We start from the raw sequence: 25,035 nt of genomic DNA, 5'->3' as shown, positions 1-25,035 counted from the left end.
TTAATTATATAGAAATCCCCAATTGGCTATCCATATTAGAGATTTTCATGCACCCCAAATTCATAAATTTAGGAAGAGTAATCACATATAAACATCTCTTAGATTAAAATGGAGACCTGAAAACAAGAAAAAGATTTTTAGAAGATGGTATAGAGTTGGAATGGTGGGCATACTTACAAATACAGTCATGATACAGAAAAGACAAAAAAGAACCAGGGATAAAATTAGAATGTGGTGACTGACTTTTTTATTCACAAATCTATTTTTGGAATATTATATAAAAAAAGAATTGTAGTCCATAATGAGATCACAACTTCCTATTCTATCAGAGAGGAATCAAAATGGCTGCTGTGGAAGGGGGGGGGACAAAACCCCCCCCCTGAATTCTTCCTTAGTCAACCATCCAATCAAAAGTTATTTACCATTTAATCAAGCAATGAAATGACATTTTCAGTGGAATACTGAAGGTGCGCTTGCAACTTCTTCTCACTGAAAGATTTGCATCTATGTATTAAGATATACAGCATTCTTGAAAGCATCTAAGTTTACTCACTTATACAGTGCTAGAACAGGCAACACAATTTCAAACACAATACATTTTTAAAAAGTTTCAGATTCAGCAAAGGAACCATTAGCTTGTATCCGATTAAAAAATCCATTAGAGGATGTAACTTCAGAAAATTTAACATTTAGAACAGCCATGTTAAATTGCAATGCAAATTCCACATCCTTTTTCAGATTTCCTGAACGAGTAAAATCTTTTTTATCCTCCAGAATTGCTAGAATAGAATAATCTGGGTCATCTGGCAATTTGAACTGTAATACATCCTGAGCTGTGAAGCAGGAGTATGCTTTATGCTTATGAATGGAAATGTAGTTTAAAGAGATTTCTTCCCTGTTATAATTATTTTTTCCATACCAGTTCTTAATGGCTTGAATCTTGAATTTTGAATCTTGATCTAGCCAATGTTCTTCTGTCACATTACTATCTTCATTACCAGGTTTATGTTCAATTGGGTGAATCTGGATTATTTTTTCATTATCAGTTCCACGTGTAACTTTATCTAGCTCATTATCATCATTTTTATCATCATTATCATCAATATTAACCAATTGGTTTTTTTCAGGTTTATGTTCAATTGGGTGAATCTGGATTATTTTTTCATTATCAGTTCCACGTGTAACTTTATCTAGCTCATTATCATCATTTTTATCATCATCATCATCATCATCAATATTAACCAACTGCCTTTTTTTCAAATTAATATTGCCTTGTCTCTGCATCTGTTCCTGGGCCTTTCTTTTACGGTTGATTTTTTTCTTAGAGAACATAAAGTTAAGACGTTTCTTAGGTATTTTTTCTGATTTCTTACCACTAGAAACATTTTGCAAAAATTCTTTCAGTTCACCGTTTCTAAACAGTTCATAATATTTCTGAGCAGTAAATGAAAAAAACGTATTCAGCACACTACACATCAGTTCTTTTTTCAGTGTCTCAAAATTATCAGGTTTCAGGATCTTTTCTAGGTGCATTATTAGTTGGTCTTGATTCTTTGTTGCATAGTCTTGCAGATCAAAAAGTGTGTATTTACCTACAGGTGGGAAAAACATGAATGAATGAACTTTAAAATGTTGCAATAAAATTTTAGTTTTCATGAAAATCAAGCTTTACGGATTGGATAATGTGTTGAAAAAATTCAGAGGTAAGTTGATAATAACTAAAATTATTAGTTATTAGAAGTATTTAATAATCAATAGCAACTTTGCATGAGTAGGAAATATACTTTGTTTTTCTTTAAAGAGGTACGTAACACATCTATTCTTCCATGCTTACTAATGTTTGATTAGCAACAGGTACCAGAATATCTTTTTACTTTTGTTTTATAGCAGGGGTCTGCTCTAATGATCAAACAGACATAGATCTTAGCATCTTTCTAGACTCTAAATAAATATTATTGAATAATTCTGTTTTATTAACCTTGCATTTTTATACATACTGTGCATGGCTGTTACTATTATAATAAAAATGTTCATGTTTGGGAGAGAATGAAGATGAGAGCAAAAAACAAACTGGAAGGATGACTGGTTAATAAAAATAATGTTTTAAACACAAATTTATGAACACAACATCGCTTCTAATTATCTGGCAGGTCCACAATGAGAATTGTTCAATATGTCAGCAAAACAATAATTCTAAAGTAAAAATGAGGTGCCCAAAAATCTCAAGTTATTTTAAAAATTGCAAAAACTGTATAGATTCATTTCATCTATACCCTTCTGCACATATTTTATAGTAAATGTTGGTAAGCCATCTTTATTTAGTTATCTGTGAAGCTATAATTTAGTGACATTGAGATAATTTAAGAAAACAAAATGCATGGCATCATGTCAACATGTGGAGCCTAATCAACATGTGGAAACATAGTTCAAGAGACAGTTGCATGCTTATCCAAAATAAGATTAAACCAAACATACCATTGGCCATTTTAGAATTAACAATTACATACCAGTATATGGTAGATGGTCAGTGTTTACTGGGCAGGAACTTATTAATGCAAACTTCTCATTATTTTGAGCTTCACCTTTATTCTTCATGTCTGCATTTCACAACAAAATATAATGCTTTGATATAAATATTTTCATTAATACAAAATATAAAATGAATAACACTGGATATAACAAAGTGTTACATCTCAATAATCTAGATTATGGTTGTCTCAAAAGTGCTTTTCTGAAAGGAAACTGGACCTACTTGTTTTTTTTCTTTGAAAACATTTTCCTTCTCATCCAAGAAGCATCTTCAGTTCTGTAGAATTGAACTGAAGAAGCTTCTTGGAAAAGTGAAATGTTTTCAAACAAAAAAACTCCAAGAAAGTGCAGTTGTCTTTTGGAAAGGCACTTTTGGGAAAACTGGATATACAAAAGTTTACATAGTGTTATATAGGTCAGTGACTATTTACAAGGCTGAAAAATATCCATAAAGATTGAAAGCAAACTAATGTCTTATTTGTTTGCTAATAGAATTCTCTTCCAACAGTTAAAAAAACAATCCTTTTAACCATTACCTTCATTTTACATCTTCACTTTTTAATTTTGTTAATCAAACTGTCTGCCAGATGTGTATAATTTTGTTTTGCTTTGTAGTTGTTTAATAATCATTACATATACAGCTGATAATGCTTCAATGCCATTGACTCTAATGCATAAAAAATAAGTATTTGGAATTGTACACAATCGCTGGGCTACAGTTGTTAATTATGTTATGCTTATTGCTATTCATTTTTATTTGTCTATATTCAAACTGAGACATCAAATTTTTGTTTTAATGTTTTTATGAATGCAAAATGCTATGAGCATGTGTTAATTAAATAAATTGTTCCAAAATGTCATGCAATTTTTGGAATTATTCAGTGTCATATTTTGACAGACAAATAGTATAAAGTCAGCTAGAATAGTCAGTTGTTTTGTTGCTGCCTTGTCAAGTCCATGCAGTTTTATGGGCAAGATTTTCAGAAGTTGTTTGCCATTTCCTTCTTCTTAGAACGAGAGCCACTGGTCCAAAGTCACCCAGCCGGTCTTTTGCCTAAGGTTCATGGTCTCCTGATGCCATTAACCATTATATCAATCTGCCTTTCAGTATCTATATATCTGGAATTGGGTATGTCTAGTTTAATGAAGAGAAGGACTAGGGGTGATATGATAGCAGTGTTCCAATATCTCAGGGGCTGCCACAAAGAAGAGGGAGCCAAGCTATTCTCCAAACCACCTGAGGGCAGGAGAAGAGCAACAGATGGAAACTAATCACAGAGAGAAGCAACCTAGAACTAAGGAGAAATTTCCTGACAATTAGAACAATTAATCAGTGGAACAATCTGCCTCCATAAGCTGTGAATTCTCCAACACTGTAAGTTTTTAAGAAGAGACTGGACAGCCATTTGTCTGAAATGATATAGGGTTTCCTGCCTGAGCAGGGAGGTTGAACTAGATGACCTCCAAGGTCTATTATTATTATTATTATTATTATTATTATTATTATTATTATTATTATTATTATTATTATTATTATTATTATTATTATTATTGTTGTTGTTGTTGTTGTTGTTGTTGTTGTTGTTGTTGTTATTGTTGTTGTTAAATGGAAAGGCAATATTCAGCCCTTTAGCCCTTACATCAGGAATATCAAAGGTTCCTATTGACCCCTCCCTAATTGTATAATCTTCCTTGAATTATTGGCACTGCTGGACACAAACCATCTTTTTGTTCATTCATCTTGCAATAAGCCAATCATTCACACAGAGTGGAGGAAAGTGGAATTCAAACACTTTATGTCTGCATACCGGTAGGAACAAAATGTCTACTTCAGCTGATGGTTTTTGTAAATTTCAGCTTAAAAGAAAATGGGCATGCCAAGTGAGATTTAAATCATAGCTTTTATATTTTTTTTCAAAGAAGTACGTAGATACAATGCCACTTATTGGTTATTAACATTTCCTGGGCATGCTGATTGCTCATGCACTCACATGTGCTCCAGAACATGTTTAGCATGATCTCTAAGTTGCTCATTTAAATACTCAAGGACTGAGTTTTTAATATATTAATGATGAACTTTTGTTCACCTCTGGACCCCTGCCCTGACTTATGTCCACAGCTGTAAGCTAAAGCACAGTTAAATTACTCTAAGTAACGCCCCCTTGCAACAGAATTGTTTTCAGACGGCATCCTGTCATCAAACTTCCTCTAATTGGTCGCTGCCTTCAACAAAGCAACAAAGCCAATTCTTATCTGTGGTTTATTTCTGCTGAGAAGCTTTCATTTATCTGTTGCAAAAAGCTTCTGTTTAAGTAATAATAATGCATTTTATGCAACTTAGAGCATAATTTTTACCCGAGACTCCTTTATAAGTTAATATTAAAGTAGCTCGCCTTACCTGACTAGGCCTTCACTGGACCAAGGTTAAAGAACCATGCCTTCAGTATTGCAGTTGCTGCCCTGACCACTTATTTGTGGAAAGACCCCTATTTCTAAAAGTGGGTGACCATGAAATCTGCTCCATAACAACTGAGGGCACTTAACAGTTTGACCTCTGTTCCAAGAGGACTTGGAGAGAGACAACTCATCTTGCAAAATAACTGCATCATTGATAAATTTTTGTAAGATAAGATGTTTGGTTTGAATAATAATGTAATAAATTCTACTCTCAATATCCTAAAACTTTTATAGAGATTTAGAAATAAACTAATTTTGGAATATCAGGTGCCTTTAGATACTTCACCTACTATCTTCTATGTACTACGCATCATTTCCATTATAGCTGGTCATTACAAGAATAACAAAATATTTAAAAATTGGTGTATACTGTTTTCGTGTTCTCTTCCCACCATTAATTCCTTCACTGTGTTGTCTTTTTAAATAGTAGGTATTAGGGCTATGCAACAATCTGAATCCAAAGGGGAAAAGATTATTCAAAGCATGGGTGGGCTCATATATTGCAATTCCCTAAAGAATTTACATGTGATCCCAGGAAAAATGTGTTTTAGGAAGTATTAATTGTTGTAATATGCACACTAATGCATGTTGTAAACCATCTTTTTCTTATGAATATAGATAAACCACATTTTTGGGGTAGGGGACGCTTGAAGATTGCAGTGAGATTTGGATGATATGGAGGGTCTTCCTTCCATCCATATATTTTTCCTATTTGTTGTTGCAGAATTCAGTTTCCATATGTTTTTAAAAGCAATGGTCTGAAAAAGCTGCAGGGCCACAAAATAGTTGCTGAGGAACTACTGCTTGTTGCTTACCTGGGTCATAGTGGAAGAGATGACTTTGAGTCTTCCTATTGCTCCATAGAGCTATGCCAATTGGCCAGTCTCTTGTCCCTTCTGTAGTTAACTGAGGATTGCAGGGGATTGTAAAAATGAAGTGGGGAAATGGCATTTTCCTATCTGAGATCCCCAGGATACTGCCTCTGCAGTGACTGTTGTAACTGATGGTCATAGGTAGCTCTGGGTCTACCTGGCTCAGGTCAACTTAAGTTCTTATAGATATTGGGACATTGACATTGACTTTTAAATGCAGCTGAATTTGAACCCCAGCTTTGAGATTCATTATAAATTGAAAGATACACAGAGGTAGAAGCAGAGTAGAAAAGGCAGAACTGAAACTGAATTATGAAAATTTAACGCTTTTACTCTCTGGTTTTGTCTGTGCATGAGGCTGCTTACCCCAGTCCCCCACTTCCCACATCCATTTTCCTTTTCTGAGAAGAGAAGGTATTTAGCTATGCTTTGTGAAAAAACAGGAAGCAAACGGTTCCAGTCAGTAATTTGCAGAAAAACATGTCCCAAAGAATATGAAATTGAGCATCCCTGTAACAGTTAAAAGGACATTTGGGGCAGTGTCTCGATAACAACCGTATACGTGTTTTATATGTGGAATGTGGCTTCGAATTGCCACTTTCTTGATGTGAAAAGTGTTTAGTGGCAGGGTAACCTTAACAAGCATGAAAGGATAATACAGGCTCAGTTATTGTTTTCTTTTGGACTTTTTCTGGTCAAGCAATGGAAAAATGGCTTGCAGTATTTTCTGCCTCAAGCGTTCACTGGAAACAAGAGACACGTAGGTGTTCCGGAGGAAGGGTTAAATTTGCAAACCATCGCAACGCAAGCTCTGACACTTAGATATTCATCTGTTCAACGTTAGTACAAAAGGTGGAGCTTGTGTTGTGACATCATAACAAGCCTTTCACTATTTTTATATTGGAAATAGGTATATATAATTCTGCATTGTGGGCTGTTCCCTGACATCACTGGATGACATCGCCAGGGCTCGTTGCCTTGGAAGAGTGAGGAAGATTCTCAGGGATGACTCACACCCTGGACGGTATCTCTTTACTCTCCTACCATCCGGTAGGAGATATAGGAATATAGCCAGCCGTACCAACAGGCTGAAAAATAGCTTTTATCCGTGGGCTGTTAGGCTTTTAAATGGGACATAATCTTATGCAGAATTGACTTGGGAGGCCGGTGTGTGGTGTAGTTGGTTCACATAGTGTGGTGGGATGGAGGGTTTGTTGTCATTGTGTGTTGGGGGGAGAGAGCATGGGGGGGGAGTCTCAGCTAATCTCAATGTACACATGTTGTACTTTGACAATAAAGGTTTATTATTATTATTATTATTATTATTATTATTATTATTATTATTATTATTATTATTATTATTATTATTATACGCAAACAGACCAGATTGATTTTTAGCAAAGCATCTATACTTGCCAAAAGTGACTAGGTCTCTACTTCAAAAAGTGTTTTTTAAAAATATTTTTGTTTTCAAAATGCAACCTTCCCATTGATAGATGTGTTCACCCAAAAATAAAAACCTCTGCAGCCCTTACTATACATTGTTCTTCCAACCTGGTGCCTTCCAGGTGTGTTTGAAATAAACTCTTGTGATCTTCACCCAGCTTTGGCAATTGGCCATGCTGATTGTTTAAAATCAGCCCAGCTGGAGGGCACCTGGAGCTGTTATAGACCAAAGACACAATTATTTACAAGTAGTTCTGTTGTTCAGATGGAAAAGTTTATTCCTAAGAAGTTGGTTATGCATATTAAGCTAAAATGTTACATTTTCAGATTTCTGTAATGTAGAAATTAGAAAACACACAATGTTTGCATACATTGTTTTCATGCTCCTGAAACAAAGAAATAATATGCTGTCAAAATGTTAAAAAATAGTATTAAACTTTTTTATTATTTTGAAAGGTTCAGCAAATATATTTTAAATTCTTTTATAAGGATGCTAGAAACATTTTTTAATATGAGCCTAAGGAAGAAAAATCCTAACTAAAAAACTATAAATCTCAGTAGGAAACATGGTGTCCTATAGCTAATATATTCCAGATACTTTCACCATAGCCATCGTGGTAAGGAATTCTGGGAACAGTAATCCCACTCCCAGACATTCTGGAGTTAAAGAAATTGAAGTAATGTGATGTTAGATATTAGTTTATCAGATTCAATCCTTTGCTGCCTAGCCAGTTATGAGTGAGAGCGGGAAACCAATTAAGAAGGTGCCATTTGGGAAGGGAATATAGAGCAAACTCAAGCCAGAAAGCCCATCTACTTACACATTCATTTCTCTTCTCAGCTCTTTCTGCTTTATTTTTATTGAGTCTGCCTGTCTTCTCCCTTCTCCCCATTTGTATGTCCTTGACTCAGCTGTCCCTGGGAATCTGGAGATTGTGAATACTGCTTTTTAGTAGTTTCTAGCAGATCGGCTGCAAGCAAGAGATAAGCACATTTTTAAAGCTGCTCTGGAGTGGAATTTTTATAGTGGAACCTGGTTGCCCCAGGAATTGGTGCGCCTTTGTTTAAGTCAGCTGTGGCTGACCAAGCTGCTAGCCTTTTCATTCTTCACATGGATGCTCCCCCAAATCCCACTTCTCTGGTCTGTCTTGGTAAGCACCAATGTCTTCATACGTATCAGCTAGTTCAACTGTCAGCCCCTGTTGAAGAACAAAAAGGGAATCAGCCTATGAACTGAAAGTATCAGCAGTACTTTGTTGTGGGGGTGGGGGTGGTAGAAATATGCTGTCCAACTCAATTTTGTTCTTTCTGCATGCCAGTAAAAGAGCTGCTTAAAAATGTCCTATGGGGACATAAAAGGAATTCTCTTCAGTGAAATAAAAAGCCCATCTAGTCTAGTTCTTGACTGGTGGGCTGTTCAACCAGAAGTCAAAAATGAAAGAAGCTGACTTGTACAGTATTGAGCTAGATCCATAATCTATCCAAGACAAAATTATTTATTTTAACTGGCAATGGCTCCCCAGAGTTCCAAATAGATTTTTTTTCCAAGCCCCACATGGAGAAGAGGGGAATTGAACATTTCTGCATATAAATTAGAGACTTCTTCATGGCTGGCTACAATCCTCTGGCCCGAAGACTATAGGACAGTATGGAATATGAAGAAAAATGCATACATTTTTATGTGGTTAAGACCAAGAATCTCTCACTCTGAAGCTTACCTCGTAAGTATGTTCGTCCCCAGAGGCATCTTTTCTGTCACCCTAAAATGACATAGAGATATATAATCAAACTTCAATTAGCTTGATATTTTTTTCTGATAATCACTTGAGACTCATTCATCTCAAGTCCTTTTTTATTTCTTGCTGAGCTTATTTATTTAGTAATGTTTTATTAAAAATACCATATTTCTTTATTGAGGGACTATAAGGTAAAGGTAAAGGTTCCCCCGCACATGCGTGCTAGTCGTTTCCGACTCTAGGGGCCGGTGCTCATCTCCGTTTCAAGGCCGAAGAGCCAGCGCTTGTCCGAGGACGTCTCCGTGGTCATGTGGCCGGCATGACTAGACGCCAAAGGCGCACGGAACGCTGTTACCTTCCCACCGTAGCGGTCCCTATTTTTCTACTTGCATTTTTACGTGCTTTCGAACTGCTAGGTTGGCAGAAGCTGGGACGAGTAACAGGCGCTCACTCTGTTACGCGGCACTCGGGATTCGACCCGCCAAACTGCCGACCTTCCGATCGACAAGCTCAGCGTCCTAACCCACTGAGCCACCGCGTCCCTTCTGAGGGACTATAGAAAAGGCTAATTAATTGGAGAAGATCTTTTTAGATGAAATGTGATGGAACCAGACCTGATTTTTCTTCCCAAAAGGGGCAAAACCAAGAATGCACTCTGTTTGCCATCTTTGTAAGGTCCTCTTACTCCAGGCATGTCCAAAGTCCGGCCCGCGGGCCATTTGCGGCCTGGGGGGCGGTTTAATACGGCCCTCTAACAGCCCTCCCTGCTCTGTGTAAATGCGGCCCTCCCACGGCCCTCCCTTCTGATTGAGGGCGGCAAGCAGAAGACTGTCTGCCACAGGAGGGAGGGCGGTGAGAGGGTGTTTCTGAGCAGCATATGGAGTCTTGGGTGCTGCCAGACAGATCCCCTCCTTCTTTTCCCCCTTCTCTCTCTCTGTGTGTCTGTGTGTGTTGGACCCGCGGGTAACAGCTGGTAGGGAGTCGGCAGTCCGGCATTTTCTCCCCTCTCGTTTGTGTATGTGTGTGTTGGACCTGCGGGGAACGGCTGGTAGGGAGGCTGGTAGGGAGGCGGCAGTCTGCAATTTCCCCCCCTCTCATTTGTGTGTGTGTGTGTGTGTGTGTCCAGCAGTCCAGCATTTTTCCCCCTCTCGTTTTTGTGTGTGTGTGTGTCTCGGACCTGTGGGGAACGGCTGGTAGAGGTGGTGGCAGTCTGGTGTTTGCATCTCTCTGTGGGCCCGACACACACGCCGGACGGCCACCTCTACCAGCTGTTCCCCACAGGTCTGACACACACACACAGGAAGGAGGTAAACAACGCCGGACCACCGCCTCCCTAACAAACCTCTCCTGCATGTGGAGAAATGCCCATTCCCTCTGCTGAGCCATCCCAGTTGCTTGCATTGCGGAAGGCAATCATTTGGAACGAAGACACGAGATTCGGCATTTCTCTGCCCGCACTGATCTCGCCCTCTTTACAGTCTCCCTCTCTTTGTTTCAGCTTGCTTTCTTCATTTGGGATGAAGACTCGAGAGAGGGAGACTGTAAGGAGCGTGAGATCAGACTGTAAGGAGCGTGAGAAACGCCGAATCTCGAGTCTTTGTCCCAAATGCAAAAAGGGCTGATCTCGCGCTCCTTACAATCTCCCTCTCTCGAGTCTCCAGTCTTTGTCCCAAATGCAGAAAGCAAGCTGAAACAAAGAGAGGGAGACTGTAAGGAGGGCGAGATCAGCACGGGCTGAGAAATGCCGAATCTCGAGTCTTCATCCCAAATACTTGCCTTCTGCAACGCAAGCAACTGGGATGGCTCAGCAGAGGGAATGGGCGTTTCTCCCCACGCGCTGATCAGCGAGCGCAGAGAAACGTGGATTCCCTGTGCACCCTTGCAAGATATGGAGGTGCTCCAGGGAAGTAACTGGGATGGCTCAGCAGAGGGAATGGGCATTTCTCCACACGCACTGATCAGCGGGCGCAGAGAAATGCCGAACCTCGAGTCTTCATCCCAAATGTAGAAAGCAAACTGAAACAAAGAGAGGGAGATTGTAAGGAATGCGAGATCAGCGCGGGCTGAGAAATGCCGATCTCGTGTTCAGATTGTTGGGGGCAATCTCGCTCCAGCGTCTCGGCGAGCACACTGGGCCGCCCCGCTCCTTGGGGCTCGCTGCTGCCATGGGGGCTGGCTCGGGGATTTGTTTCTGCAGGTTAAATCAGAACCAAGCAGCAAGTGAAAAAGTTAGCAGCAGTAGCGGGAGTGGTTTTAATTGCCAAGCGTCTCCATGGAAGTCAATGGAGGCGCCGCGGCTGGCCTTTTGAGTTGGTGAGTGAATGAGAGCATGAAAGAGGCTTTTTGGAGCAAGAGTGAGTGAATGAGAGAGCGAGAGAGAAGCTTTTGCAAACAAAACATGAGTGAATGAGACCGAGAGAGAAACTTTTCCAAGCAAAGGTGAGTGAATGAGAGCGGAGGGGGCAGGGTGCCTGTATGTCTCCCCTTAGGCTCCACTGTTCTGTCAAGCCTCTTGTTTTGCACATAAAATACATTGTGAAAACTCAGCAGTCAGTTGATCTTAATGTTATAAAATGAAAAGTATGCCATTTGCAATTAACTTGGCATAAAATAATTCATTTGCATTTAATTGTAATTGTTCAAAGAATGTTCGGAAAAATGTTCGGCCTTCCAGCATGTTCACTTCATCCAATCTGGCCCTCTTTGAAAAAAGTTTGGACACCCCTGTCTTACTCTATCTTCCTGTTTGGGCCTTATGTTCATATTTTTCAAAAGAATATATGCTTCATCCTTGACCTTACCTCAGCCCGTCACTTAAGCTTCTATTTTGAGGATTTGTTTCAGTGTCTGTTCATGATGGGAACTGTAGTCCAATAAATCTGGAGAATGGCAGGGATCAGGCTATGTCATCCATAGCCAGGGGTGAGGTGGGAGGAACCCATGGCTCAGAAACAAGCTTGGAAGCATGAGTTTTCTCAGCCTTCATTGATTTAAGCATATTTGAGTTTGCTCAATTTGTTGCTTCTGGAGGCAATAATCTTCAAATAATCATTTGCCAATTTGCATGTTACTGAAGTATTTCAAGTGTTTTATCATTTATTTGTCCATATTTTACATTTGTTCATTTACACATATAGAAGAACATGAATCAAGAAACAAAATCATGCCAGACATATTACAATGCTGGCACAATTCATCAGTGAAATATCAGCTTTTCCCCCAAATTTCCTCCAGAAGAGCCAGATCTCAATAGCTTTCCAGAATAAAAATAAGAAAGATCTCACCCTTGTATCTGGAGTCCACTGTTCCAGAGGAGAGGGTCTGAGAATAAGAAAGTGCACCTTCAGATGCTTACTAGTGGCATTTCCTTGGGGTTGAGTCTGCAGGAAAGCTCTCCCCAGATTCCACTTTAAGAAAGCAGTCGCACTGTCTTGAAGTATATTCCTGCAGTGCTTCAATATGCCCCAAAGCCCTTCCCTTATTCAGGGAGAAGTCAATGACATGCACTCATATCAAAGATCATGGTTATAGTCTAGTGGTCAGTCAAGGCCCCAACTGAACTGCTATTATGAAAGTCCCACTCACTCACCTTCCTTTGGGTTAAGAAGACCGGTATGCTCATAAAAAGGACAAGAAGAATTGTCTGGATTAAGATGATAGCATCTTTCACCTTGTGCCGACTCTGCACTTGCTCATAGGTGCTGATACCTTTAAAACAACAAGAGGAGCCCTCCTGACGTCTCAGTTTTGCTTGTCATAAAGTGATTGCATACCCCACTGCCCTAGGATTACATTGACAGAAATTTCCAGTTTTGATCACTGTTTTCATTTCCATCTTTCAAATGAAAATAGTCTTGTACTACATGCAGGGCAGAATCCAGATCCTGTGATGTGGTTTAGGTACCGCATGTGTGTATACAAGCTAAATAGCCTTAGCTTGTATAGCATTTTATCTAGCTAAGACAGGCTGCCAGTTTGAACTGACAGAGTCCCAGATATCAGCTGGTATATTTTTCTCTGCGAATAAAATGTATGGACTTTTGTCCAAGAAGTATTGTCCATAGATAGCAATACCCAAGCATATAGCATCAGAGGGCAATATTTAGAAGATTAAAGACTTACCCATGACTTTGAGTTCAGTACCACAGAAGGGCTTCAATGAGTCCTTGATCATACAGTGGTAGATACCACTGTCGGCGTGCTGGAGTTTGTCGATCTGTATCATTACCATTGAATTATTTCTGGTCACATGGACTCTGGAACTGTTCATAATCTCCTGGTATTTGTCCTGCTCAGTCTCTCTATGCCAACTTGCCACAGAGCCAAAAGAACAGCTAAGGGAAATTCGAGCCCCGCCTCTTGCAGCAATGAAACGTGTATTTAACACATTCATGAAAGTGGTTGTATCTGTGTAAAAGAAGAAAAACCCACAGTAAAGAGAGAAAGATAGAGCACAGGATGGAAAAGAAGGGTAAATATCTTTACTGGACCTTCTACCAATCTTCCCCAGATAGGTTCCCTCTAGAAATGCTGCATTAACGGGCTAATCACACACAGCCATTATCTGGACCATGCTAGACTAGGAAGATAGATTGCTCTAGATAAGCTATTAAAGCATGTATCAAGTTCCAACTAATTCCTGACTAGAGGAATGAGTTTGTCAATTCTTCACTGGAGGTGTGGAGTTGTTCCTTTTCTAAGAAGGTCTTGGGCGAAGACTTCCCAACACCCTTGGAGAGTTCCAGAGTGGGGAGACCTAGTTTTGATTGGGAGACATATTTGCTTTGTGTCTTCATTCATTTACAGAGCACAATAGATTAGGACTCCTAACCTATTTTGCTTTGTCTTCACCATTGGGGTGAGATTGACATATGGAGCAGGGAATTGGATAGGGTCAGGCGCTGGTTGGTCCTTTCTCAGTTCAGGCTGGCTTTTTGGGATTTGAAAGGCTTATCCTCTTACAGAGTTCAAGTCTCTTTGGATGAAAAGGTAGCCAGATGTGGGAGAGAAGGTACTGACAATCAAACACAATCCAGGTAAAAACACAATCCTTGGATTGGTCCATGGATAAACAGCCAAGGGTCTATAAGGCACCCAGTGACGTGATATAAATGTGAACATTGAATTGTTTTGCAGAAGCTAAATTGTTCCAAAAATAGCAGCCATACAACTCTTGTTGTGATCAAAGCCTGGCAATTATTTTACAAGTGACAAGTAACACAACCTTGGAAAAAAGATTATTGCAAGGGAATTTCAGAAATAGGAACTGAAAGACAATATTATCTTGAAAGTACACATATACCTTGTTTTTGAGAAATGTTTCTTTCACTAGAAGCTTTGGTGATTGTCATACCTGGGGAAAGAGAAAAAATGGTTTGAAAAAGAACCAGTTTACCTCTTCAACTAAAATTGGAATGGGGGCTGTTTGATTTTCTTTCTGTCTTCTGTGCCTTCAAGCAGAATGACCTAAACAAATGGAGAGAAAAAATCAAGCAACATTTCTGCAATGTCGCATGGTTGCACAGAGAGACGGACACTTGAGCTGGGTATTACTTCTTTATTTGGATCGTGAATGAAGCTGGAGCAAAGGGGTTTACCTGGTGTCTCTTATACCTGCCCAGGTGAATGGTGACCAATAGATTTGAACCTGGGCTTCCCGCCAGTGCAGGTGACCAATGGATTTAAACCCTGGCTTCCCGCCAGAGCTGACCATGCCCTGGGGCTGTCAATGACTCGCTCTATTCAGGCTTTCCCGCCAAAGCGGTTATAGCCTGGAGCTGTCCAGCCCCCTGCTGTGCTGGCATTTCCGTGTGTGCTTAACAGCATACACTACACCCCTTCCCCCATAGTGAGGACTTTCCTCTGTCATTCAGTTTCCATAACTATATACACTTATTTACAATATTTACATACACAGGGTTACAATTGACAAACCTTGATTGTTGCGCCACCCCCCTAAGAACGCACATAGTCTGCGAGGTAGCTTGGCGCCTTGTGCGGCCTGCTTGATCTTCTTGGGACTAGTTCTCCTGGTGGTGTGATGTTGTGTCTATGCTCTCCTTCATGTTGCTCCTGTTGTGGTGGATTGTTGTGTGTCTGTGTGTGTGATTTGCTGGGTTCAGGTGACTGCCTGTTTTCTCTGTCACTCTCCTGCCTGGGGTGGGGTTGCCACTGAGCCCCTCTGGTAACCCTCCTGGGTGCTTGTGTTTGTGTTGGCTCTTGTGTTGGCTCTTCCTTCTCAGCCCCCAGTGTGTCCTCTACCACCCTTTCAGGAGCCCTTTTCCTCAGCTGGTCCAGGTGCCTTTTCCAAAGGAGTCCCCCCTCCACCCTTACTCTGTAGGAAAGGGGTCCTGTCTGTTCTAATATCTCCCCTGGCACCCATGAGTGACCTGTGCTGTAATTCCTAGCCCAGATGTGGTCTCCTGAGTTGAAACGTGTTTTGATGTTGGGGGTCCCGGTGTCTGCGGCTACCCTGTCTGGGTGGAGCCTGTCTAATGTTGTTATGAGGCGTCTCCCCCATCTGAGTTCTGCTGGGCTTTTGCCTGTGGCGGTGCAGGGTGTTGCATGTTGGTGAAGAAGGAATGTGGCTAGTCTTTGCTTCCAATTTCCCTGTACTATGCGCTTGAGAGCATCTTTGGTTGTCCTCACGAATCGTTCTGCCAATCCGTTACTGGCAGGATGGAAGGGAGCCGAGGTGGCGTGCCTAATCCCCAAGGTCCTCAGGAACACCTGGAAATCCGAGGAGGTAAATTGTGTTCCATTATCTGACACGATTACATCAGGCAACCCATGTGTAGCAAACATCCCCCTTAATGCTTGATTGGTTCCTGCTGAAGTCATGTTGCTCACGGGCACCACCTCCAGCCATTTGGAATGGCTGTCTACAGCTACCAAAAATGTGTGACCTTGGAAGGGGCCTGCATAGTCTATATGCACTCTGGACCATGGTGAGTGTGTTTCCTCCCACTTGTGGACTGGTGCATGTGGTTGTTCTGGCTGTGTCCTCTGGCATGTGTAACACCCTGCTACCAGTGCTTCTATCTCCTTGTCCAACCCTGGCCACCACAGGTAGCTCCTTGCCAGAGCCTTCATTCTTACTATCCCTGGGTGTCCTTCGTGTAACGACTGGAGAACTCTTTCCCTGAGCCTCGTGGGAATGATGACTCTATTTCCCCACAAAAGGCATCCCTTGTGTGTGGACAGTTCATGCCTTCTGGCAAAGTAAGCAGTGAACTCTTGCCCGGGTGATTTGTCCTGCCACCCACTGCTCACCCATGATTGTACCCTGCTCAGAACCTTGTCCTTGGGGGTCTCTGTGGCTATATCCCTTGCATTGAGGGGGCATTCTGGCAGCTCCTGAATTGCCAGTATTTGCACAGCCGGAGCTGGGTCTGGCTCAGTGTCCTTCAGGGGAAGTCTGCTGAGGCCATCAGCGTGCCCCATCTCCTTTCCTGGCCTGTGTACCAGTTTGCAAGAATATGCAGAGAGAAATATGGACCATCGTAACATCCTAGGCGACAGGATCTGTGGTGTTTGCTTCTCTGTTGTGAATAATCCTAATAGTGGTTTATGATCAGTGTAAATTAGGAATTCCCTACCATAAAGGTAGTCATGAAATTTCTTTACTCCAGCAACCACTGCCAGTGCCTCTTTGTCTATCTGGGCATAATTCCTCTCTGCAGCTGACAGGGTCCTGGAGTAGTATGCAATGGGGGCCTGCGTTCCATCCTCCCTTAGATGGCTGAGCACTGCCCCAATCCCATAAGGGGATGCATCACAAGCAAGACAGATTGGCTGGTCCTCCCTGAAATGGGTGACTGTGGCATTGCTTGCTAACATGTTCTTTAGTGTTTGGAACGCGTTGGCATGTTTGTCAGTCCAGACCCAGGATGCTTGCTTGTCAAGCAACCTGTGTAGGGGCTCTGCAATTGTAGCCTTGTGTGGCAGGAATGTGTGGTAAAAATTGAGAAGCCCCAAGAATGCCTGTTATTCAGGCTTGTTTTTGGGAGCAGGGGCTTCCTTGATTGCCCTGACCTTGGATGCAGATGGGTGGATGCCTTGAGCATCAATCCTGAACCCCAGGAACTCTGTCTCAGTTACCCCAATCTTGCATTTCTCCCTTTTGAGCTTCAACCCTGCCCCCCTGAACCTTTCAAGGACTGCCTTCAAACGGGCTGCCAGTATGTCCATGGAGCTAGCTGCGATTAGGACGTCATCAAAGTAAGGACAAACGCCTGGTATTCCCTTGAGAGTCCTTTCCATCACCTCCTGAAAAATTTCAGGAGCCACGCTGACCCCGAACTGCAACCGGTCTACCCGGAATGCTCCATTGTGAGTGATAATTGTTTGTGCTCTAGCAGCCCCTGGGTCTACCGGCAGTTGCTGATAAGCTTGAGCAAGATCCAATTTAGCAAACACCGACCCGCCTTGCAGGGATGCCAGGATGCTGCTGACCGCGGGGACCGGGTAGGAGTGGGCACTCAACGCTCGGTTGATTGTCCCCTTATAGTCAGCGCAGATCCTAATTTCGCCGTTTGCCTTGAGCGGCGTTACGATGGGAGTTTCCCATTCCGCTCCATCGACTGGCGTTAGCACCCCCTGGTCTACCAGCTTATCCAGTTCCTGCTCTATCTTATGCTTTAGCGTGAACGGAACCCTCCTAGCCTTCATCCTTATGGGGGTCTAACTTAAATGAGATTGGGGGACCCGTGTACCTTCCCAGCTGCCCGTCGAACACGTCCGCAAATTCTTTGCAGACAGCTTCGAGGGAAAGGCAGCTCTGCGTCTGGTGAATCCCCGTGATTCCGATGCCCAATGAGTTGAACCACCTTAACCCGATAAGGCTGGTCCGCTGGCCCTCGACGACCAGCACACTTAACTTGCCCTTGAATCCCTTGTACTGAACCCTCACCAACGCCTCCCCCTGGACGTTAATGGGTGAATTTTGGAAATCGGAGAGGGTCAGTCTGGATGGCCTCAAGGGAACCCGTTGGCCGCTCCGCTTGCAAATTTCTTTAAACGTTTTGGTGGAGATGATGGACACGGCTGACCCTGAGTCCAACTCCATCGTGCAGGGGACCCCTTGCAGCCTCACCCTCAGTTTTATTTTTGGGGTTAGCACCGCAGGAGCCCCCATTAAGAAAACGCTCGACCGTCCCGCCGTGTGGCTAACAGTCAATCCTGGCAACCGCTTCCTGGTACCTGTAGCGCACTGGAACTCAGCTTCCACCTCGTGCAGACTGTCCCGCTGCTTGCTTCTGCAGACCGCCACGATGTGCCCTGTTTTTCCGCACGACCGACACTTCGCCGTCTTGAAACGGCAGGTAGATGGGGGATGTTGTCCTCCGCAGCTCACACAACGGGTAGACTGGGAGCTGTTCGTGTCACAGCTAGAACACTGGGTAGACCGGGGTTGTCCGCAGCCGCTGTGCTGGGTAGACCGGGGCCCGCAGCCGCAATGCTGGGTAGATCGGGGCCGACTCGCGCTGTTGCCGTGGAGCTGGGTAGACCGGGGAGTGTTCGCTCCGCATCTGCACTCCTGGCCTCTCTCGTCCGCCGCGGCTGGTCTTGGGTCTCTCATGTTGTCTCGTTGGGGTTGAAGGGTCGCTGTGGTTGGTGGATGGCGTCCACTACCAGTTCTGCCCCATCTGCGTTGCTGCACCCTCTCAGCTGGTGAATGGATCCGCCTTCCCTCGCATCGGACTCCTCGGCTGCGTCCCAGGCTAGGAATTCCTCTTGGACATCCCTCAGGGTCAGCTTCTGTTTGGCAAAAATTTTCTGGCGCAGCTTCCTGTCCCTCAACCCACAAACGATCCGATCCCGCAGCCGGATTTCTAAGTTTTCAAAATTACAGAGGCGAGCTGCCTGCCTCAGGGCTGCCATGTATTGTTTGGCAGACTCACCCGGCCGCTGGTCCCGCTTCTTGAACCGGTACTGCCAGGCGATCTCGGACGTCTCGGGCTTGAAGTGCTTAGTCAGCATCACCAGTAGCTCGTTGTAACCGATGGAGTGGATGTCATCGGGTGCACAGAGACCGACCGCCAGCTGGTACGTTTCCATGCCGCAGCTGCAGAGTAGCGCCGCCGCTCTCTGCCGGTCATCCTTCACCCCGTTTGCCCGTAGGTAGCACTCGAGCTGCCCCACGAACGCTTCCCACTCCTCCGGGCGGTTGCTGTGAAAGAGGGGATACTGACCCAGTTGTGCCATTCCGCCGTCTCGGTCGTCCTGCGTCTGGGTCCGGGCTGCCGATTGGATTCCGTCTGCGGCTAGCGTTGACCGGTGCAGGATCCCACCTTCGTCGCCAGTGCAATGTTGTGTGGTCGCACAGAGAGACGGACACTTGAGCTGGGTATTACTTCTTTATTTGGATTGTGAATGAAGCTGGAGCAAAGGGGTTTACCTGGCGTCTCTTATACCTGCCCAGGTGAATGGTGACCAATAGATTTGAACCTGGGCTTCCCGCCAGTGCAGGTGGCCAATGGATTTAAACCCTGGCTTCCCACCAGAGCTGACCATGCCCTGGGGCTATCAACGACTCGCTCTATTCAGGCTTTCCCACCAAAGCGGTTATAGCCTGGAGCTGTCCAGCCCCCTGCTGTGCTGGCATTTCCGTGTGTGCTTAACAGCATACACTACAATTTCCCTCTCCCAAATTCACTTCTATAAATTTTGATGCTGGATATGCTTTCAATAGTCTTTGGATGTGTAAATGATTGGCAAAGCAGGATGTTTTGAATGTTACATCCAAAGATTGAGCAGTTCCAACCAGGGTTCGCTGCAGTCTGACAAAGGCTGCTAGAATGGATAGAAATTGGTGTTTGGCAGGATATAACAAGAAGACTCAGTGCATCACCCAAGACAGATAAATAGACAGCCATGTCAACATGCTTCCCTCCAGCCCTTGAGCTGCAAAGAAAAGTCCATTGGCATCAATTGCCCGGCCACAACAGACAAGCCTTATTCTGACTCAGAACCCAGGGTGGCAAATGTTCTCTTTAGAGTTTCAATGTGGAGCAAGATAAAGAAGTTGATACATGGATTCTCTCAGTTTCATTTGTATCACCATCACCAAGCATGATTATTGTTCCAAAAAAACCTCCAACCACAAGTTGCAGTCCTTAATATCACCTGAGGGAGGGACTTTACCCTCTTCTTAAGTTTTCCAAGTCACGCATGAAGCCTATGTCCAAAATAGCCAATCAGGTAGGCCATAGAGGAGATGTGCAGGGTGAAGAAGAAAGCACAACTGATAATGATCAAATTCCATCTTCATATAGACTGCAAGGGAATGGCCATGCCTGTGATAGGCAGTGTAAAGATGCTGCCTGTGGAGAAGATGAAAAGTTGTTTCCCCAAGTAATAAAAACAACAGAAAGAGCAACATCAGTAAGGAGGCAAGAGTTGGGGGGGGCAGAATGGTGAAAGCAGAATTACGTGGAAAGCCCAACTTTTTTTGCACGTGCACTGTGATTTGTATGCATGTGCAAAAGGGCCAGAGGTATGGGGCAAAACCAAGCCACAGGTGCCTGAGCAACTACTTGAAATTGCTTGTCAGCAAAACAACGGAAAACCTGTAATGCACTCACTGGTGGCAGAATCAGCAGACAAAGCTGAGAGAGCCTTTCTTGATTTGAATTCAACTTCTCTGGACCACGGGGTTGAAATATATTGAGGTTTAACACTATTTTACTGAGGGCCATCTTGTATAAATGAGGAGCCTGTGTAAAGCCTGACAACAAGTGATCATTTTGGAAAGTTGTGGCCAGGCCTTATGTATGCAGATGTCTTTGTGGAAGCCAGGGGTCTGGCATCTTCTGCCACCCAAACCAAAATGGTCCTGGAGGTCCTGGAAGTGACCAGCAATCTGTAGTAGTCTAATGGGGTCAAGAAACTAGGTAGGCCACCACCCCTGACCATAGCATCTGCTGCATCTAAGATGAGATCCATGGGAAATATTGTGCTGGGAGAAGCCCTACTTTAAAACTAGAACTGCTGAAAACACCATACATTGCTTCCTCTGTGAGTGGAGAATGATAGGAAGGCAAACCTCATGAAGGCACTCATATTAAAGCTCTCATCAGGGCATAATGAGGAGATGTGAGGATGAATCTTCAACTAAATAAGTTTTTTATTTAGTTGTGTAAGCCAGTCCCTCTAATGGGCAAGCCTTAATTTATGACTTAGTGTACTATGTAGACCAAGATCAAGGCTTTTTAATAAAAACCACAGGGCCTGCTCAACATCTATCTACATTCTGCTGGAGGGTAGCTGGCTGGTTATTCAGGACTTCTCTACTCGTCATTGTTGTTGTTGTTAGTTGCGAAGTCGTGTCCGACCCATCGCGACCCTATGGACAATGTTCCTCCAGGCTTTCCTGTCCTCTACCATCTTCTGGAGTCCATTTAAGCTCACTCCTACTGCTTCAGTGACTCCATCCAGCCACCTCATTCTCTGTCGTCCCCTTCTTCTATTGCCCTCAATCTTTCGTCATGGACTTTCTCTAATCCCAGTTCATAGTCAAGGCTAGGTGATCTCAGGTTTTTCTGAACCATCAAAGCTGAAGTGGTATTTTCCATGTTCTCTGAAATGAGCGTTGCTATTAACATGTTTCATATGTACCTTGGGGACAACTGAATTGATGATACAAAAAGGAGCTGAAGGTTTGGTGTCTATCTGGGCACATTCTCTGAAGTGGCTAATGGGGCCGTCACATGGTGGGGAGAGTACTTGAAATCATAGTTCCTCTTCCATCCCAGGTTCTCTACATGGTGTGTTGGCAGCCCAGTTAACAGATCACACATGTGGTGGCTGCTAAAACAGGAGATCAACTATCAGCCGGTCAAATACATTAGCGGGCTGGTTGACTTTCCTCCAATTTTCCCACCAGTCCTTGCTACTTCAACCTTCATTGTCATGAACAGGGGAACTGGGTCAGCAAATCTGCAGGGGTGGCAGCAGGTTTTTCAGAGATGTCCTCCCTATAACTCAGATACTGCAGGCAACCCAGGAAATTGGCAGGTGCTGAGGAGGGGAGGGCTCAGTAGAAGTTCCAGGGCTTTTTTTCTCATAGAACGCTCAGAACGGAGTTCCGGCACCTTTTGTGGATGGAACCTTGTAGGGTAGGCAAGGTGCGTTGTATGACATGTGTGAGTTCCGGCACCTTTTTCTTTTACAAAAAAAGCACTGAGTAGAACTGAATAGTACTTCCTCCGAAGCTTGGCCACCCATACAGGTTTCAGCAGCAGAAGCACAATACTGAATGTCCTGCCTCTCAGTCCCCACTGATAGGCAGTGCACAAGAGTAAAAGCACCCAACAGGGCATTTTTATTGTTGACAACTCAACCCCCAGCCATTCTATGAACACTTGCATCACCTAATACCTGGGATCAGGTGGCTATCTGAGTTATATTTAGAGGATTTAAGGAAAGCTGGGGAGGACAGTCTCTCCTACTCAACTGAATAACACCCAATCAGCTTCTGACAGTCAGCTAAGTCCTCCACTTCTATCCATTTGTCAGAACTTGCCTCTTCTCTTAGCCCCAAAAGGGCAATTGGATGTTTTTCTCATGGATGAGAAAACCCACCAGTCTCTGCCTCTTAACTTGCCTTGCCTTGCACATTCTCCCCTCTTGCTCCTGAAGTGGATTGCATCCTACTGACATAGCTGTGTCATCTCATGGACTGAGGACAGCATGTTAAACTGGCTGATTGGATGTGCTGCCCTGAGAAAAGCAAGTGGAAGAGATTAAGTGAGATCTGAATCCAAAACTGAGGACCTTAGTCTGCAAGGAAGCTTTGCAGACTAGAGTATTCATACCTTTAAAGATAACCCTTCGCACTCCTGACTTTCTGTGTTTTCAAGACTCACGGCCTATTGCCCACTATGGTACATTTGCAAATTGTACTTTCTTAACCATGATTTACTGATAAACTACAATTGACTGGATTCATTGCATATGTTAAGTCAAAATCTAACTAGCTATATTATGGCTTAATATGCCCTGCAAACCTAGCCATTGGATGGGTTCATGCTTCATGCTAAGCCATAATATTATTTGATTTTGCCTTAGTGTCCTGGATGAACCCAACAATTGTGGTTTGTTCAACAATTCATGATAAAGTACAACATGAGTTAGTGTAATGTGTGAATCTATTTCATAACAATCTTTCTAAAACAGTGTATTCTTTCCACAGGATAACTATTTTAAAAAATATTACAGGAAATAATATAATAAAGTTTACCTTTTTACTTCTTGTTATTTGATCATGCTTTAGGCATGCGTTTTCAGTTCAGGTTGGAGGGGGTTAAAGATTGCATCCTTTTTATAATTAATTTCTGCCCAGGAAAATGAAATCTGGTCAATCCTATTTGTGCATTTACTAAAAGGTAAAATGTGAAATGCCAGGTAGCTTGAGTCCAATATTATTAGGCCGGAAGGAAACTCCTTTGCACTTAAAAAAACTTACTTCTGAGAAGTCATAGCTAGGATTGCATTGTGGAGTTCCTGTGCGCACCGTGATAGAAAAGATGATAGAAAAGAAAGTTTCCCATTTTAGAAAGCAAACACCAACGTGTCAGCTTCTCTCCACATTCAAAGCAGCTGGACAGGAAGCGTAGCAGTTCTTGTAACACAGCTCAATGAACACAATTTTATTTCCTGTTTCTGTAAAATTTCCCCTGAACAATTCTGGGGTAGGGGATGGGAGGTGGATGAAGAAGCTCCTGGGCTCCCTGTTAGATATTTCCATCTCCCACCAAAATCCCCACTCTCTCTACTATTGGGAAAAGACCATCCTTTTTTTGTAGAATGTGGTTACAGGTGTTTGGTTGCAGTTTTGTAAAACTTCATTTCTAAAATAAAGCATGCTCAGTAACAGAGGATGCCATTACCTCTTATTTGCTACTGTATTGCTTTTATTGAATTCGCAGCAGAATTTTCTGCTGATCCCTCTGTTAATCTAGTTTTATTTCTAGCCCTCCCATTCCCTCTTTTGTACCTTTTTCCTCCAATCTTGCAGAATAACTGGAAAACCACCCTCTGCCTCTTCCAGCTGAGTTTCAGGTTGTGCACCTTGTTTATTTATAAACCAAATCTTTACCTGGGATCCAATTCTCAGCCTACTATGAATTCAGATCAGCCTTCTCAACATGGTATCCTCTTCATGCCTTAACTATACCAATCTTAGTCAACTTGGCAGTATGGAAATTCTAGTGCTAGCATCTGAATGGCATCAATTTAGAAAACCCAGTAAACATAGTTTTTATTTATTAGGCTAATGAGAGAGGGAGGAAAACACTTTTTTAAAAAGGCAACAATCACCATTAAACCGCCTAGGACTTTAAACCATCTTAATCAATGGATTTAGCCGAAGGAGATGGAAGAAGCCATACCTGTGACTACAAGCAAGAGCCCCAGGGTGGCCCCAAAGTCCCTGAAAATCCAGAAGGAAGAAGCTGCCATAGCTGAGCAAAAGCTGAGATGGAAAGAATGTGTCTTGGATTGGATTCAGTCAGAGCCTTGAGAAAACACCTTCAGCCCTCAGATTCTCTTTTCTTTTGACAAAGGCTGAGGCTACTGGGCTGAGCTCTTGTTTCCTGCCCATGCAGATTCAGCGGGCAAGAGGCAGTCCCTCGGGTGACTTGTGGGCAAGGGAGAGCTTTGAACAGGGTGCAGCTGGTCAGGTGACAGGGGCGCCGAGCAGTTTGATTGGCAAGAGCTGCACTTAGTGTCTGAGTCTCACGTGGAAAGTGGAGGAAGTTATTTTGGTTTGCCATCATTTCTCTTGTTGGGGATATTGTGCTTTGAATTATTTTATTTTTATTTATACCATGCTGTTCCTTTCCAAAGACTTCAGAACAGTACCCAGAAGAAAATCACAACTAAGAACAATAACCAACAGTAAAAATGAGAACAGTAATTGAGTACAATAGTTGAAAATGATTTATTATGGCTAGCGCATAGTGACCCTTTCAATCATTTAAAGGCTTCTCCCT

At 43.0% G+C, this 25,035-nt stretch overlaps 1 protein-coding gene across 8 annotated transcripts; it reads right to left on the bottom strand.

Moving 5' to 3' along the window:
- Positions 1-392: 392 nt before the first annotated feature.
- Positions 393-24,585, bottom strand: LOC308677395 (B-cell antigen receptor complex-associated protein beta chain-like). 8 transcript variants are annotated; one of them, XR_014028468.1, is made up of 7 exons: positions 24,433-24,585; positions 14,343-14,393; positions 13,163-13,447; positions 12,630-12,748; positions 9,023-9,064; positions 8,126-8,503; positions 7,465-7,690 (listed from the first exon to the last, which is right to left on the bottom strand). XR_014028468.1 is itself a non-coding variant. In XM_081343718.1 (7 exons), exons 3-7 carry the CDS (start codon positions 14,389-14,391, stop codon positions 8,405-8,407), a joined length of 594 nt encoding a protein of 197 aa, XP_081199844.1. In that variant the 5' UTR covers positions 14,392-15,769; positions 18,242-20,364; positions 24,433-24,564; the 3' UTR covers positions 7,745-8,404. The 8 variants fall into 8 exon arrangements, 6 of the variants coding, with proteins under 6 accessions (XP_081199841.1, XP_081199844.1, XP_081199842.1 ...); XM_081343718.1 differs by lacking the exon at positions 7,465-7,690 and adding an exon at positions 18,242-20,364 and having other exon boundaries at positions 7,745-8,503; positions 14,343-15,769; positions 24,433-24,564; XM_081343720.1 differs by lacking the exon at positions 7,465-7,690 and adding an exon at positions 12,325-12,361 and having other exon boundaries at positions 8,469-8,503.
- Between the last annotated feature and the right edge of the window lie 450 nt (positions 24,586-25,035).

The sequence above is a fragment of the Vipera berus genome (genome assembly GCF_964194415.1).
Source record: "Vipera berus genome assembly, chromosome: Z".
Taxonomy (NCBI): Eukaryota; Metazoa; Chordata; class Lepidosauria; order Squamata; family Viperidae; genus Vipera; species Vipera berus.
The sequence above is the reverse complement of the archived record's forward strand: the minus strand, read 5'-3'. Positions and strand labels throughout refer to the sequence as shown.

Excerpts from the sequence above, each read along its gene's own strand:
- LOC308677395 (XM_081343715.1), bottom strand. Across the intron at positions 1,593-2,507 it reads TGACCATCTACCATATACTG|GTAAATACACACTTTTTGAT; the intron begins GTATGTAATTGT and ends TCCCACCTGTAG.